We start from the raw sequence: 17,171 nt of genomic DNA, 5'->3' as shown, positions 1-17,171 counted from the left end.
CTTAGAACACAGAGACTCTGGAGACTCAAGCATATGAAGTAATTCTGAATTATCTATCTCCAACAACATGCCAGTGATTTTTTTTTTTTTTTTTTTTGCCAGTCCTAGGCTGTGAACTCAGGGCCTGAGCACCGTCCCTGGCTTCTTTTTGCTCAAGGCTAGCACTCTGCCACTTGAGCCACAGCGCCACTTCTGGCCATTTTCTGTATATGTGGTGCTGAGGAATCGAACCCAGGGCCTTATGTATACGAGGCAAGCTCTCTTGCCACTAGGCCATATCCCCAGCCCAACATGCCAGTGATTTTGCCAGCAAGAGTAGGGTGCATGGCTTGGATAAGAGGAAACAGCCTTTCACCCAACATTTGCTTTTGCTCTTGAGGGGGGGCAGATGCCAACATGGAAGCAGTCAAAGGTTCCTGACCTTGTACATGCACAGCAGGCTATTGCATGGTAACTTGTGGCTGTGCATTAAGATGTTGCTGAGGATTGCGGACTCCTGCAGCATATTTATACTGGGGAACGGTGCAGACAGCAGGAGTGGCTGCTGCAGCAGCAGCTACAGAATGTGGACCCATTGTTTGTGTTGATGTGTTAGCAACACACTGTGTGGACATGACTGGTGGAACCTGTGAAGAAGCTGGTCTCATAGTACTAAATGGTGGTCTAGGAGTGGCTGGACAGATAGCACCAGGCATATTTTGGAATGGATGAGGTCTGGCACCCTGAGCAGTCCAGCAAGGATGGAGTTTTATCTTAAGACTTTGGATTTACCAATGAACTGACAAAGAATTTGAGATTTCGTTTCTGTTTAGTTTAGTTGAAAGATATTCTTTTATATTAGAGATGTTTTGTTTTGTTCTGTTTTGCCAGACTTGGGGCATGAACTCAGGCCCTGGGCACGGTCCCTGTGCCTCTTTTGTGCTCAAGGCTAGTGCTCTACCACTTGAGCCACAGCACCAGTTCTGGTTTTTAAGTGGTTATTGGAGATAAGAGTCTCTTGGAGACTTTTCTGCCAGGGCTGGCTTTGAACTGCAATCCTCAGATCTCAGCTTTCTGAGTAGCTAGGATTACAGGTGTGAGCCACCGGTGCCAGGCAGCCTCTTTTTTTAAGTATTTGAACCCAGGATCTCACACATGCTTTACCATTGAGCTACCTCCTCGGCACAGACATCAATCTTAGATAGGTTACTGTGGACTAGAGATAAGGTCATAAAAGGGTATGGTTCTTTGTGTGAATAGGAAAGCAAAGCCCCTTTTTTTTTTTTTGGGGTGCCAGTCAGTCCTGAGGTTTGAACTCAGGGCCTCAGCATTTTTGCTCAAGGCTAATACTCTACAAATAATATTGTAATAAATTTACCTTAATTACATCATGATCTTTTCTGAACCTCCAAGGTTATTTCCTTGAGAATTTTAAGCATTTAAATTTGTATTAGGAAACATTTCACTATGTGTTGTTGGAAAATTTATAATAATAAGACAGTTCCTGACCTCTATTTAGGGATTATAAATCACTAACAATTACGTTCAATATACATTGAAATAAGAGACTGTAGTATTATGATAATGGTATTTCTTTTTTCTTTTCTTTGTGTGTGTTTTGTATGCGTGCTAGTTCTGGGACGTGAGTTTGGGGCATGAGTGCTGTCCCTGAGCTTTTTTGCTCAAGCCTAGCACTCCACCACTTGATCCACAGCTCCACTCCCAGCCTGGGCTGGCTTTGAACTGATCCTCAGCTCAGCCTCCTAAGTAGCTAAGATTACAGGCATTAGCTACTGGTGCCTGCTCTGATAGTGGTGACTTCTAATTAGGACCATGACTAGGCCCTGGAAATTATGTTGAATAAAGAGAAAAAAAAATGTTTTTTTGTCAGTACCTGGGCTTGCAGTCAGGGCCTGAGCTCTGTCCCTTGGCTTTTTTGCTCAAGGCTGGTGCTTTGGGCACAAGTAGTAACTTGAGCTATGGCTCAAGTTCCACTGACTTTTTGATAGTTCATTGGAAATAAGAGTCTAGGAGACTTTCCTGCCTAGACTGGCTTTGTACCATGTTCCTCAGATCTCAGCCTCCTGAGATACTCTTTTTAAAATTTTCTTTTCTTGAGTGCTCGTACTGGGGTCTGAACTCAGAGCCTGAGTCCTGTACCTGAGCATTTTTGTTCAAGTCTAGTACTCTACCAGTTGAACCACAGCTCCACTTCTGGCTTTTTGCTGGATGATTGGAGCTAAGAGTCTCAGACTTTTCTGGCTGGCTCGAACCTTGATTCTCATATCTTAGCCTCTTGAGTGGCTAGGATTATAGGCACAAGTCACCTACCTGCACCTGGCTCAAATTTTCTATTTTCATTGTATGTTGTCCTCTTAAAAACTCCATAGTCTATCACAATAGTATTTGGCTTTTAGTGGACTACATGTTCGTATATTAAATGAGTGAATAAAGTAAACATATTTTAGAGAGACTGGTTTGTAGGTTGAAAGAGTTTTGGTGATCTAATTCATTTTCTTATTTCAGGTTTGAAAGATTAGAAGTCCTGGCTGTATTTGCCTCTACTGTCTTGGCACAACTGGGAGCTCTGTTTATATTAAAAGAAAGGTACATTTGCATGTATTATTATTATTATTTATTATTTTTTTTTTTTTTTGCCAGTCCTGGGCCTTGGACTCAGGGCCTGAGCATTGTCCCTGGCTTCTTTTTGCTCAAGGCTAGCACTCTGCCACTTGAGCCACAGTGCCACTTCTTGCCGTTTTCTATCTATGTGGTGCTGGGGAATTGAACCCAGGGCTTTATGTATATGAGGCAAGCACTTTTGCCACTAGGCCATATTCCAAGCCCCTTGCATATATTATTTTAAGTTCCACTTTGGTAGTTTGGGAACACATCTGGTTTGAAGGCTGTGCAAATTAAGATGAGAACTACTGGAGTTTTGATAGTGAAGTTTCCTCTTGTTTCAGACTTTTTTCTTTTTTTCTTCACTTCTCTTTCTTTCTTGATATTATTAAATTCAGTCAGGTGCAATGGATGAAAGAGAGTCAGTGGACATGTCTTAATATATTTCATACAGGATTTCAGGTTTGTTTGTTTTTGGATATGTCGTGGGCCTTGAACACTGTGCCTTGGCGCTGCCCCTAAGCTCTTCCTAGAGCTCTACCACTTGAGCCACAGTGCTACTTCTCTTTCTCTGGTGGTTAATTGGAGATAAGAGTCTCATGGACTTTGCTGCCCAGGATGGCTTTGAACCTTGATCCTCAGATCTCAACGACCTGAGTAGCTAGGATTACAGATGTGAGCCACAGGTGCTCAGCTTAGGATTTCAGTTTTATAATTTATAAGATTTACTTATTGTATTTTTCTTTCTTTCAGTGTAGAACGCTTTTTGGAGCAGCCTGAGATACATACGTAAGATGTTATTTTATTAATACTAATTTTTTCAGTGCTGAAGATCAAACCCAGGGCATTATGCATGCAAGGCCAGAGTTCTATCACTGATATACACTCCCAGCCTAAAATATTTGTTTATTTATTTATTTACGTGTGTGTGTGTGTGTGTGTGTGTGTATACATGTACATGTGTGGATACTAGGGCTTGAACTCAGGGCCTGGGTGCCATCCTTGAGCTTTTTTATGCAAGGCTACGGCTTTACCACTTGAGTCACAGCTCTACTTCTGGCTTTTTGCTGGTTAATTGGAGATAAGAGTCTCAAGGATTTCCCTGCCATAAACTGGCTTGAACTACCATCCTTAGATCTCAGTTTACTGAGAAGCTAGGATTACTGGCTTGAGCCACTGGCACTCAGCTAGATATTACTACCATTTTTTTTTTTTTTAGCCTCTTTGTGCTCAAGGCTAGTGCTCTAGCACTTGAGCCACAGCACCATTTCCAGTTTGTTTGAATACTTTATTGGAGATAAGAGTCTCTTGGGGACTTTTCTGTCCAGCTGGCTTTGAACTACAATCCTCAGATCTCAGCCTCCTGACTACCTAGGATTACAGGCATGAGCCACTGTTGGCCCAACTTAGATATTATTTATTTTTTATTTTTTGCCAGTCCTGGCTGCTTGAACTTAGGGCCTGGGCACTGTCCCTGAGCTTCTTTTGATGAAGGCTAGTGCTCTACCACTTGTGCCACAGTGCCACTTCTGGCTTTTTCTATGTATGTGGTACAGAAGAATTGAACCCAGGGCTTCATGCATGCAAGGCAAGCACTCTTCCCCTAAGCCACATTCCCAGCCCCCCAACTTAGATAATACATATATATATATATATATATATATTTTTTTTTTTTTTTTTTTGGTACTAGGGATCGAACCCGGGACATTGCACTTGCTAGGCAAGCGCTTTGCCACTGAGATATATATCTATATCTATCTGATATAGATATATCTATATCTATCTATATCTAGATAGATATAGATATATATTTCAGCCCCAAGATATTATTTTTGATATATTATTTACGATTAAGATCAAATGATCAAATCCAGAGGTGGAGATTAAGCTCAGAGGAAGAACACTTGCCTAGTAAATCCAAGCCTGAGTTAGGTCCTCATTACCTGAAAAAGAAAGGAAACCAAAAGGTTAATTCCAATGATTAAGTAGTAGTTACTTTGTACAATAGCAGAATTTTGAGTATGGTAATATACATTTTTACTAGCATTTGAAAACAAAAATAAAATCTCCAAATCCAAAATATTCCTTTTCATCCTTAACAATTCTCAAGTTCTAGACATTAAATATACTAGAAAGCCCCTCCACTTTGCCTTTAGTCCTTCATGATTTACACATGAAAACTATAGAGACCAACTCCCTCTAATCTTCTGTAGTTTCAACTTTAACCTCCAAAATTTTTAGCATCTGCAGAAAAGATAATTGTATTACCCACACAGTTGCCAACTCTAAGGGCCTTTCCTATTGTGATCAATTCAGAGAAGTCTGGTTTGTCCAAATCGCCATTAACATCTGTACAGCTGTATGGCAGTCATTACATGTTGTTGTTAGTGATGAGAAAGTCCTTTTTGTTCTGTGTAAACTGGAGCAGTAGCAGACAGGACATGGGACTAGAGACTGAGATAAGTTCTGCCTTGCAAATACCAAACCTTTGAGGCAGACCATCCTAAACCCTTCCGATCTATTTTTTTTTTTCTTTGTGCCTGTCCTGGGGCTTAAACTCAGGGTCTGAGTGCTGTCCTTGAGCATTTTTGCGCAAGGCTAGAACTCTACCACTTGAGCCACAGCTACACTTTTGACTTTTTCTGGTAATTAATTGGAGACGAGTCTCACCAACTTTCTTGTCCAAGCTGACCTTGAACTTCTATCCTCCTCATGAGTAGCTAGAATTACAGGAGTGAGCCACTGGCACCCAGCCCTTTCCAATATCTTAATTTCTGTCCCTTGTGAAGTTACATGTTGATATTACCAAGAAAAAACAGTTAAGATGAATGTTATTGTTCTTTTTAGGGGAAGATTATTGGTTGGTACTTTTGTGGCTCTTTCTTTCAACCTGTTCACCATGCTTTCTATTCGGAATAAACCTTTTGCTTATGTCTCTGAAGGTATGTTTTTCATTTACTATTAATAAAAAGTACAGTTAATCTCTTATGAAAAGGCTTTTCTTTGTTATTTTTTTCTACAAATAATTTTTATTTTTGTTATAAAGATGATGTACAGAGGGGTTACACTTACATAAGTTAGGTAATGAGAATATTTCTTTTTGGACAATGTCACCCTTTCCCTTGCTTTTTCTTTCTTTGGACAGTTGTGGGGCTTGAACTCAGGATCTGGGCTCTCTGTCCCTGAGCTTTTTTGCTCAAGGCTAATACTCTACCACTTTGAGCCACAGCTCCACTTCTGTTTTTCAGATGGTTAATTAGAGATAAAAGTCTCATGGACTTTCCTGCCCCTGCTAGCTTCAAACAATGGTCCTCAGATCTTGGCCTCCTGAGTAGCTGGGATTACAGGTGTGAGCCATCAGTGCCCGGCTTGTTGAACAAATAGATATATATGCGTGTCTGTGATGGTACTGGAGGTTGAACTCAGGGCTTGTTTTGCTCAAGGCTTTCACTGTCCCACTTAAACCATACCTCCAGTTCAACATTTTGTTGATTACTTGGAGATGGAGTCTTGAAAGACTATTCTGCCCAGACTGGCTGAACCTTGATTTATCAGGTCTAAGCTTCCTGAGCAACCAAGATTAGAGGCATGACCTACTGGTACCTGGCTGCATTTTTAACTTGTAAATCAATGAGAGTAAATACATCCAGAAAAGTAGGAAGAAGTATCCCAAAGGTTCTCATGTCTTCCTTAAGCAGGGGATAATAAAAACATCATTAGTTTGAGCTTTAAAAATAATATATAAGGGGACTGGGAATATGGTCTGGCAGTAGAGTGGCTGTCTAGCATGTATGAGGCCCTGGGTTTAATTCCTCAGCACCACATAAATAGAAAAAGCCAGATGTGGTGCTGTGGCTCAAGTGGTAGAGTGCTAGCCTTGAGCGGAAAGAAGCCAGCAACAGTGCTCAGGCCCTGAGTTCAAGTACCAGGACTGGCAAAAAAAAAAAAAAAAAGAATAGGTACATCTGACCTAAACATTGAATTGTATGTAATGAAAAATTACATATACCAAATAATGTGAAAGTTTAAGTAGATATATAGTTTATCTTGAAAAAAGTCCATATGAAGATTTTTCAAGCTGTAGTTTATTTAGAACAAGTCATATGCTGATTGAAAGTAGTTGCATTCTATTAATGAAGTAAATTCCCAGGATGTTATGTTTGACAATAGGTTGAAAGTACAAGTACCCAACACTGGTGGCTCATGCCTGTAATTCTGGGCCTTAGCCTCACTAGGAGCTAGAGGACCAAGGTTTGAGCTTCAAATTCAGCCTGGGTAGAAAAATTCAATAAATTTCATCTTTAAAATAACTAGAGGGGCTTGGGAACATGGCCTAGTGGTAGAGTGCCTGCCTCGAATACACGAGGCCCTAGGTTCGATTCCCCAGCACCACATATACAGAAAACGGCCAGAAGCAGCGCTGTGGCTCAAGTGGCAGAGTGCTGGCCTTGAGCGGGAAGAAGCCAGGGACAGTGCTCAGGCCCTGAGTCCAAGACCCAGGACTGGCAAAAAAAAAAAAAAAAAAAAACTAGAAAAAAACCAAGTTGAATGTGATAGAGTACCAACCCAGCAGGTACACTGAGCAAATTTGAGACCCTAAGTTCAAACCCTAGTAGTGGACAGAAGAAAAAAAGGAAAAAAGAAGAGGGGCTGGGAATATGGCCTAGTGGTAGAGTGCTTGCCTCGTATCCATGAAGCTCTGGGTTAGATTCCTCAGCACCACATATATGGAAAAAACCAGATGTGGCACTGTGGCTCAAGTGTAGAGTGCTAGCCTTGAGCAAAAAGAAGCCAGGGACAGTGCTCAGGCCCTGAGTTCAGTCCCCAGGACTGGCAAAATAATAATATTAATAATAAAAGAAAGAAAAGAAAAAAAGAAGATTTAAAGTGTTTTTTGTTTGTTTGTTTTATGGTAGCAACCTACCACTTGAGCCACAGTGCCATTTCTGGCTTTTTCTATATATATGGTTCTGAGGAATCGAACCCAGAGTTTCATGTATACAAGGCGAGCACTTTACCACTAGGCCATATTCCCAGCCCCACCAGTCACTTTTACATTATGATACACATAAGAGAATGAGATTTTCCAGGGTACCCTATGGTCAGTGGAAGAGGACACTTGATCCCGGAGGCTACTTGTCCAGGGACAGTCGTTGCCAGTTGTTTTTGAATGGACCCAGATTGCCACTTAGCTTCTCTGAGACCTGAAAGAATTAACTGTTGTTCTATCTACAATGGATGTTCAGCACACTGGTTAGAAAGGATGTTTTACTGTGTAAAGAACCTTTAATCTTCAATTTAGGGGGCTGGGAATTTAGCGGGGAGCTGGCCTAGTGGTAGAGTGCTTGCCTCGTATACATGAGGCCCTGGGTTCAATTCCCCAGCACCACATATACAGAAAATGGCCAGAAGTGGTGCTGTGGCTCAAGAGGTAGAGTGGTAGCCTTGAGCAAAAAGAAGCCAGGGACAGTGCTCAGGCCCTGAGTTCAAGCACCAGGACTAGCAAAACAAAACAAAAAAATTCAGTTTAATATTAAATGACATAAATAAGTTAATTCCTTCAGGTCAACTCTCCAAAGGAGGGGCTGGGGATATGGCCTAGTGGCAAAAGTGCTTGCCTCGTATACATGAGGCCCTGGGTTCAATTCCCCAGCACCACATATACAGAAAATGGCCAGAAGTGTCGCTGTGGCTCAAGTGGCAGAGTGCTAGCCTTGAGCAAAAAGAAGCCAGGGACAGTGCTCAGGCCCTGAGTCCAAAGCCCAGGACTGGCCAAAAAAAAAAAAAAAAACTCTCCAAAGGAGACAAAAAGGAAAAGCTCTAGATTGGAGTAGTAGCATGTTTTTTCTAATGTTATATAGTTAATGCGAAACCTTACTTTGTATGTGTGTACGTGTGCTGGTTCTGGGGCTTAAACTCGGTGCCTGCATAGTGTCTGTGAGGTTTTCTTGCTCAAGGCTAGTGCTCTACAACTTGAGCCACAGCCCCACTTCCAGTTGTGTGGTACTTAATTGAAGATAAGAGTCTCACAAACTTTCCTGCCTGGACTGGCTTCAAACCACGATACTCAGATCTCAGCCTCCTGAGTAGCTAGGAGTAGAGATATAAACCACCATTGTGGGGCTCAAACCTAGCTTTAAAAGTGAAAGAACTCAAGTTGGGCACCAGTGGCTCACACCTGTAATCCTAGCTACTCAGGAGGCTAAGATCTGAGGATTGCCCTTCAGAGCCAGCCCAGGTGGGAAAGTCTGTGAGATTCCTATCTCTACTAAGCTACCAAAAAAGCTGAAAGTGGAACTGTGGCTCAAGTGGTAGAGTGCTAGACTTGAACAAAAGAAGCTCAGGGACAGCACCCAGTCCCTGATCAAGCCCCAGGACTGGCACGTGGGTGCACGCGCGCACACCCCCGCCCCATGCACCCCCACACACATACACACATCTAGAAGAACTCAAGTACTACTAATAGTGACATACTCTTCTATGTAGATAACTTAAGTGTTTTCTTCTTAAAGCTGCTAGTACGAGCTGGCTTCAAGAGCATGTTGCAGATCTTAGCCGAAGGTAAGGTGTTCCTAAGTTTTCTGATATGATAATTTAAAAATAATATATAAATGCATTTGGGGCTGGGAATGTGACTTAGTGGTAAAGTGCTTGCCGGATTCAATTCCTTAGCACCACATAAACAGAAAAGGCCGGAAGTGGCACTGTGGCTACAGTGGTAGAGTGTTAGACTTGAGCAAAAAGAAGCTCAGAGTTGGAGCCCAGGACCTGATTTCAAGCCACAGGACTTGGGGGGGCGGGGGGGGGGGGGAAGAAAGAAAGAAAAAAAGAAAAGAAATGCATCTATCTGGGGAACTTAAAATTATTTATTGCTGAGATTGCTGCACAAATCACACAGGTCAGACTTTTATCTTCTTTTCAATTTACCTTTGCAAGTGAGAGAGCTTTGTTCCCAAGTCCTGTCTTCTTTCTTTAAGAAATAAAGTGCATAACTTGAGGGTAGGGACAGGAGGGGAGAAAATGAGGAGGAAGGAATAGGTAGCATTTTCTAAGAAGTGTTTTTCTCGTACAGATTGTAACTCCTCTGTGCAGCTACTAAATAATGATAATGTGTAGGAAAATGAAATTATTTTCCTTAGAAGTTTATTTGTGTTATGTGAGTTCTGCTAATTAATACTCTTTTTATTGTTGTTTTTTATAGCTTGTGTGGAATTGTTCCAGGACTTAGCAGTATCTTTCTTCCCCGAATGAACCCATTTGTTTTGATTGATCTGGCTGGAGCATTTGCTCTTTGTATTACGTACTTGCTTATTGAAATTAAGTAAGTATTTTTTATATTTCTTTCTCATGCCTGAATTTTTGGCTTATGATCTATGTAAATTTGGTCAGGTCTTGTCCTCTGTTGTTTTCATTTGAAAACTTAAGGTGATTGGATCAGTATTTCTAACCACAATCTATAATGCAAACTGGAAAATGATTTAATTCCCTACTACTAACCTGATGAGTAAAACAGAAGACAGTGAACTAAGTTCCAGCTGCTGTTGCTGAGAGGGACGAGAAGAAGTAGGTGTGAGGCAACTTTTAAAACAAAATTTCTTGAAAATAGTCTTTAGAGCTGCTTTAACTGTACCTTTTTTTGGTGCTGTCCTGAGGCTTGAACTCAGAGCATTGTACCTTAGCTTTTAACTTCTTTTGACATGATTCTCGTTACCTTTTATATATTGATGTTTAATAGGATCTGGCCGCTTTCATCATTATTTTATTATGATTATTAGTTTGTATGTGTTTCTGAAAAATTATATACAATTATTTAATTTTATTTACTACTTTTTTGAAGATTCCCAAATCCTCATGTTTAGCACACATTTCTATTGAATTCCAAAAGATCTTATCTTCCTAATTTGTATTGAGGGATACTTCAACTGAACCTATTTTCCCCATTACCATAACTCTTTTTTTTCTCTAGCATTTCCAGGCCAGTGAATACTGTTGCTCTTTATTCCAATACATTCTTTAGGAGCTGGGAGCAGGTGGCACATGCCTGTAATCATAGCTACTCAGGAAGCTGAGAACTGGAGGACTGAAGTATGAAGCCAGCCCAAGTAGGGCAGAAAAATCCAAGAGACTTCATCTCCAGTTAACTAGCCACATGTTAGACTGGAGGCATGGCTCAAATAGTAGAGTACCAGCTCTGAGAAAAAAATGCCAATTGAGAGCATGGGGTTCTAAGTTCAAGCCCTAATACCAAAACACCAAAATGCAGAAAAAATATGTATAAGATATGCTCTAACCATTTTAAAGCATATACTTCAATGTCTATGTTCAGTGTCTGTGTCAGAATTTCCTATTTAAGGCCAAGTAACATTTCATTATATATACATACCTCATTTTCTTTATGCATTCATCATTAATGGACCATATTTGAGTTGTTTGCATTTTCTTTTCTTTCTTTTTTTTTGCTATTTTGAATACTACCACTATGAACATGTGTATATAAATATTCGAATGAGTCCCTGCTTCCAGTTATTGGGATTATATTACCCAGAAGTAGAAATGCTCAATTATACGGTAAATCTCTCTTTTCCTTTTTTTCTTTCTTTTGTTTATTTTTTTCTTTTTTGTACCTTTACAGGCACTTGAACTCACACCCCTGTCCTTTTTTGTTTTCATTTCGATAAACATTATTTCATATGATCAGAGGGAATAGCATTGTTCCTTTGTCCTTGCACTCATACTTGGCTTTTTCACTCACAGCTGGTACTTCGTTTTCTCTTCCCATTTTTCTCTCTTAAATAGGCCATAATCATTTTTTGGCATAAAGTATTCTGTGGATCCTCTTAATTTTCATCCTTACTTATCTGTAGTTAGCTTCTAGTTAGTTCACTGTTAATGTGATCATTGAAAATGGCCCATAGGAGTTTTCCATTTCAAACCCCTCTTATTTGCATATTTGTAAAAACTAGTAGCATGGACTCTTGTGAGGTCAAATCTCTATCAGCTTTATGACTGTCCATGTATCTACACTGTAATATTTGTGGTGTTACTGCTGTGTGAGATTTTTCTTACTCTGTGCATTTTACTCTCATTGTCTGGAATTCTTCCTCCCTTTATCTCACTCATCTTTGAAGACTTATTTGCTAGTCTATATTTTGCCTTTCTGGATTGTCCCCACCTGCAGGTAGCCTTGTCACTCTTTTGTGCATCTGAAATCCTGTAGAGATTTATACTTTAACACCCAAAGTTCTATGTCATGTTTTTATAGTCCTGCTTTTATGAACCACGGACTATGTCTTACTTATGTCTCTATTCCAAGAAAAAGGGAATGATGAAAAAGAAGAAAAAAAGGAAGATCAGCTTGTAACCATCAGCTATTTGGTACCTCTTGTTAATAGTTTATCAAAGCTGAACTTCTGGTGAAATGTTGCACTTCAGCCCTGATGTTGCTGTAATATTACTGGAGAATCTTAACTTTGTGAAGTTCTTGGGGAATTTTGTAACTTCGTATTGAAACAATGGTTGATTATAGGAAAGTGATGGAATCACTGATGAAATCCATTAGTCTCTCTCTGTGTCAGACAGACATTAGGTGCTGAAGGTGTTTGTCTTTCTCAAGCAAATTGATATATCTGAAATCTTCCCAGTTGACAAATAAATTGAAATATATGTAGTGGGGAAATGCTCATATTTCTTTCTTCATGATCTGTCCACACTAATATAATCATTTTTCCACCAAAGTCTGATAATAATGATCCTAAAAAGACTTCTTTTTTATTTTTTCTCCTTTAAGGAACTCCCCATGCTAGGAATTACCTTTTTTTTTTTTTTTTTTTTTTTGCCAGTCAGAGGGCTTAAATTCAGCCTGGGTGCTGTCCTTGAGGTCTTCTGCCCAAGGCTAGCACTCTGCCACTTTGAGCCACGGTGCCACAGTTTTAGGTGGTTAATTAGAGATAAGAGTCTCAGAGACTTTCCTGTCCAAAGATAGCTTTGAACTGCAATCCTCAGATCTCAGCCACCTGAGTAGCTAGGATAATAGGTATGACCCACAGGTGCCTGGCGTGTTACCTTTTTTAAATTCTTGTTCCAGTATAGAGGCTTGAACTCAGGGCCTGGGTACTGTCTCTTAGCTTTTTTTACTTAAGCCTGGGGCCCTACTGCTTGAGCCACAGCACCACTTCCAGCTTTTTGATAGTTACATGGAGATGAGAGTCTCATATACTTTTCTGCCCCAGCTGGCTTTGAACCTTGATCCTCAACTTTCTAGATAGCTGGATTACAGGGGCCAGCCACCAGCACCTTGCTAGTATTTACCATTTGTGATAAACATAGTCCTCTTGCTTTAAATATACTGTCTAGTAGATTGAATTGGAAGATGCCCAGGGAAACATATATTTCACATTTGGAATTGTTTTTCTTTTCAGCAATTATTTTGCTGTAGACACTGCCTCTGCGATAGCTATTGCTCTGATGACATTTGGTACAATGTATCCCATGAGTGTGTACAGTGGCAAAGTCCTGCTCCAGGTAAGGTTCTCAGCATGCACATGTGCACTGCCACGACCCCCACCGTACTGCGATATTTAGCACTCAGAGGGCCCAGTGAGAAATGTTATCAAACAGTAGTCTCTGGAATTTATACCTTAAGAACCAGCTGAAATTCCATTATCCCATAAAATAGATACGAAGCCTCCTATGTTTCTGTGATGTAAAAATCATGAATTGAAAATTATTGCCTCTGGTAATGTTTTAAGTGATAACAATTTTACTTAAAGTTTTTTCTTTTTTTGTTTTATGTTTTTGAGGCGGTATCATTTTTTCCCTTAGTAAATATGTCTTCACTATTGCACTATTCTTATTTCCTATTGAATCAATGACACTTAAATTTCTGACCTGAAAAAGACAAATTGCTACCTATTGAAACAATAGGGACACCTGTAACCAAGCAACCCCTTTATAGCAAAGTGGTTTTCCTGGGTTGGAGATATATATATACTGATCTTCTTTCTGTCTCTTACCTCATGACTTTTCTAAAACATAGGGGTACAGGCTCCATCTCTCAAAGCAAGGATAGCAATAAGATAATGAAACTGGGTGTTGGTGGCTCACACCTATAATCCTAGCTACTCAGGAGACAGAGATCTGAGCATCAAGGTTCAAAACCAGCCTGAGCAGGAAAGTCTGTGAAACTCTTTACCTACACTTAACCACCAAAAAAGCCAGAATTGAAGCTGTGGCTCTAGTCGGAGAGCTACAACTTTGAGTGAAAAAGCTAAGGGTGAGTGCAGGCTGTAGGGTTAAGCCAAGTTCCAGCACAAAATAAAAAATAGTAAGATAATGATAATCATTTTATAGTGCTATACCTAGTATAAAATATTCCTTTTCTAATCATAAACAATTTCTTTTGGGGGGGGCTGGGAATATGGCCTAGTGGTAAAGTGCTCGCCTCGTATAATTGAAGCCCTGGGTTTGATTCCTCAGCACCACGTACACAGAAAAAGTCAGAAGTGACGCTGTGGCTCAAGTGGTAGAGTGAGCAAAAAGAAGCCAGGGACAGTGCTCAGGCCCTGAGTTCAAGCCCCAGGACTGGCAAAAAAAAATAAATGGTTGGCGCTTTTCTTCATGGTTGCTGGGTGGCACTTGGGTTTTTACTCAGGTTCTTGTACTCACTGGTCAGGCACTCTACCACTTGAGCCCTTGGTGTTTTGTTTTGTTTTCTTTTTTCACAGTCTGGTATGGAACCTTGATCTTTCCAATCTCAGCCTACTAAGTGGCCAGGATTATAGATGTGAGCCACTGCAGCTGGCTGATTGACTTTTCAAGTCTTACTTGGTTTTATTTATTTATTTATTTATTTTGGCCAGTCCTGGGGCTTGGACTCAGGGCCTGAGCACTGTCCCTGGCTTCTTTTTGCTCAAGGCTAGCACTCTGCCACTTGAGCCACAGCGCCACTTCTGGCCATTTTTCTGTATATGTGGTGCTGGGGAATTGAACCCAGGGCCTCATGTATACGAGGCAAGCACTCTTGCCACTAGGCCATATCCCCAGCCCCTCTTACTTGGTTTTAAACATAGCTTTTCTTTGAGAAAAACAAGTAGGGTCAGCAGAAATTGGTTTAAAATCCATTAGGTTTCAGGACCACTTCAGCAAAAGGTTTTGCTCCCTTGGTTATTCATATTTTATTTTATTTTATCCTCAGACAACACCACCACATGTCATTGGTCAGTTGGATAAACTGATCAGAGAGGTAAGATGAAATTGAAAATAATTTGAATTTATGTTACGAATTGAAAGGGTGGGTACATGTGAAACTTTATCCAGTCCTACATAGAATTTTATTCTAGGGGACTTTGGGTTCTTTATAATAACATAGTAGGATCAAATAATAATGTGGTAGAAAAAAAATAGGGCTGGGAATATGACTTAGTGGTAGAGTGCTTCCCTAGCATGCATGAAACACTGGGTTTGATTCCTCTGTTCCACATAAACAGAAAAGGCTGGAAGTGGTACTGTGGCTGAAGTGGTAGAAGCTGGCCTTGAGCAAAAGAAGCTCAGGGACATGCTGAGGCCCTGAGTTCAAGCCCCAGTAGTGGCAAAAAAAAAAAAAAAAAAGAGAGAGAGAAAGAAAGAAAAATTTGAGGAATTCCAAACTTTGGACACCAAATTCACTTGAAATAAGTATAGAATGTAATGGTTTAAGACCAACCTATTAGCTATGTAAATGCTGTGATTTTTCTGACTGTATCTAAAACCCTGAGAAAGACAGTGCCTACGCTTACATGTTAATTTACTTCACCATCAAACATCTTGACTTTTATTCAAAATCTCCACCTGCTAACTGATGAAGAAATAAGATGACAGAATTATTTAGATGTTGAGACTGTTCTAAATTCTAGTCACAAGGGTGACTTTTCCAAATCAGTATGTCATAGCTTGTGAACCCTAGCCTTATTGTACTTCCTATGCCACTGTACCAGTACACCACACACTGCCTACTTTGCCGTGGGATTTCCAATAGTTTGTATCCAAATAATATCCTGTGATGTATAGGGACTTGCTATAAGGAGATGCAAAGAAAGAAACAGTAAACAAGGGGAAAGGGGGCTGGGAATATGGCCTAGTGGTAAAGTGCTTGTCTCGTATACATGAAGCCCTGGGTTTGCTTCCTCATCACCACATATATAGAAAAAGCTGGAAATGGCACTGTGGCTCAAGTGGCAGAGTGCTAGCTAGCCTTGAGCAAAAAGAAGCTAGGGACAGTGCTCAGGCCCTGAGTTCAAGCCCCAGGACTGGCAAAAAAACAAAACCAAACAAAAGTGATACAAACTGTGCGTCTATAGTGTGACTGAACTGTGTTGTATATGTCAAATGCGGATGATACTAATAACCTATTGCTATGTTCTTGATTAGGTGTCTACTTTGGATGGTGTTTTAGAAGTCCGAAACGAACACTTTTGGACCCTAGGTTTTGGCTCATTGGTATGTTTTCAACATATTACTTTAGTTATATTTGAACGCACAATTTTTATTTAGCTAACAGTTGTACAAGTTGTGACATTTCCATGTATACAATGTATCAGAATGAAACTCACTCCGTTTTCACTTTCCCTTTATAATTTCCAATAATCATTGTCACTTTCCCTGAATCCCGTCCCCTCTTCTGAAGACAATTTCAACACATTTCATTCTTTTTTCTTTTTAATTGTTTGATTTTTGTGCCAATACTGGAGCTTGAACTCAGGGCCTGGGCTCTATTCCATAGTTTTTTCTCTCAAAGCTGGAGCTATACTCCTTGAGCCATGGCTCTACTTCCAGCTTTTGGTGGTTATTTGGAGATAATTGTCGAGTAGACTTTCCTACCCAGGCTGGCTTTAAAACTTGATCCTCAGATCTCAGCCTCCTGAGTAGTAGCACCAAAGATGCCTAGCTAATTGTTCTATTTCCGTACATACAAATATACTACTTGAACCACTTTCATCCTCATTCACCCTTTATGTTAGACCTCCTAGCTCCTGCTGGTGCCTCGCCCCTTCAGTCTGTTTTTACATTCTTGCATTTATTTTCTTTGTTGTTGTTGTTGTTGTTGTTGTTGTTTGTGGGGCTTGAACTCAGAGCCTGGGTGCTTATCCATGAGCTCTTTTGCTCAGGGCTAGTGCTCTACTACTTTGAGCCACAGCTCCACTTCCTAGTGTGTATTAATTTTACCAAGGTGTTTTACTATGGTATTTCAGATACCCATATATTTTGCTCAAAATTATCCTTTCTGGTACTTTTTCTTTCCCCACATCTCCAGCCCAACTTTTATTGAAATTCCTTATACTGTCTTGGTATGTAGTAGCTAGGATTACAGGCCATGAGCCACCAGTGCCCAGCAATTTTATTCACTTTTAACTCTGATAATTACCAGTCCTTAGGAAACAGCAAGACTTTAAGCTTTCTCCTATTGTAAAGAAAATACCAAACCAGGGGCTGGGAATGTGGCTTAGCAGTAGAGTGCTTGCCTTGCATGCATGAAGCCCTCAGTTCCATTCCTCAGCACCACATATATAGAAAAAGCCAGAAGTGGCGCTATGGCT

The 17,171-nt window shown here is 40.4% G+C and overlaps 1 protein-coding gene across 3 annotated transcripts in view; it reads left to right on the top strand.

Moving 5' to 3' along the window:
* Positions 1-17,171, top strand: part of Slc30a6 (solute carrier family 30 member 6) — a 34,030-nt gene that overhangs the window by 15,771 nt on the left and 1,088 nt on the right. For 2 of the 3 annotated variants that reach the window (XM_048353176.1, XM_048353177.1), the window contains 8 exons: positions 2,506-2,586; positions 3,355-3,390; positions 5,449-5,543; positions 9,114-9,162; positions 9,803-9,922; positions 13,020-13,122; positions 14,795-14,842; positions 16,006-16,074. In XM_048353176.1, coding sequence (XP_048209133.1) covers positions 2,506-2,586; positions 3,355-3,390; positions 5,449-5,543; positions 9,114-9,162; positions 9,803-9,922; positions 13,020-13,122; positions 14,795-14,842; positions 16,006-16,074 — 601 coding nt within the window. Of the gene's footprint in view, positions 1-2,505; positions 2,587-3,354; positions 3,391-5,448; positions 5,544-9,113; positions 9,163-9,802; positions 9,923-13,019; positions 13,123-14,794; positions 14,843-16,005; positions 16,075-17,171 lie in introns of those variants that run through there. The other variant, XM_048353178.1, reaches the window with a different exon arrangement.

The sequence above is a fragment of the Perognathus longimembris genome, chromosome 8 (assembly GCF_023159225.1).
Source record: "Perognathus longimembris pacificus isolate PPM17 chromosome 8, ASM2315922v1, whole genome shotgun sequence".
NCBI classification, from domain to species: Eukaryota; Metazoa; Chordata; class Mammalia; order Rodentia; family Heteromyidae; genus Perognathus; species Perognathus longimembris.
Note: the sequence above shows the minus strand (reverse complement) of the source record. Positions and strands in the feature narration are given on the sequence as shown.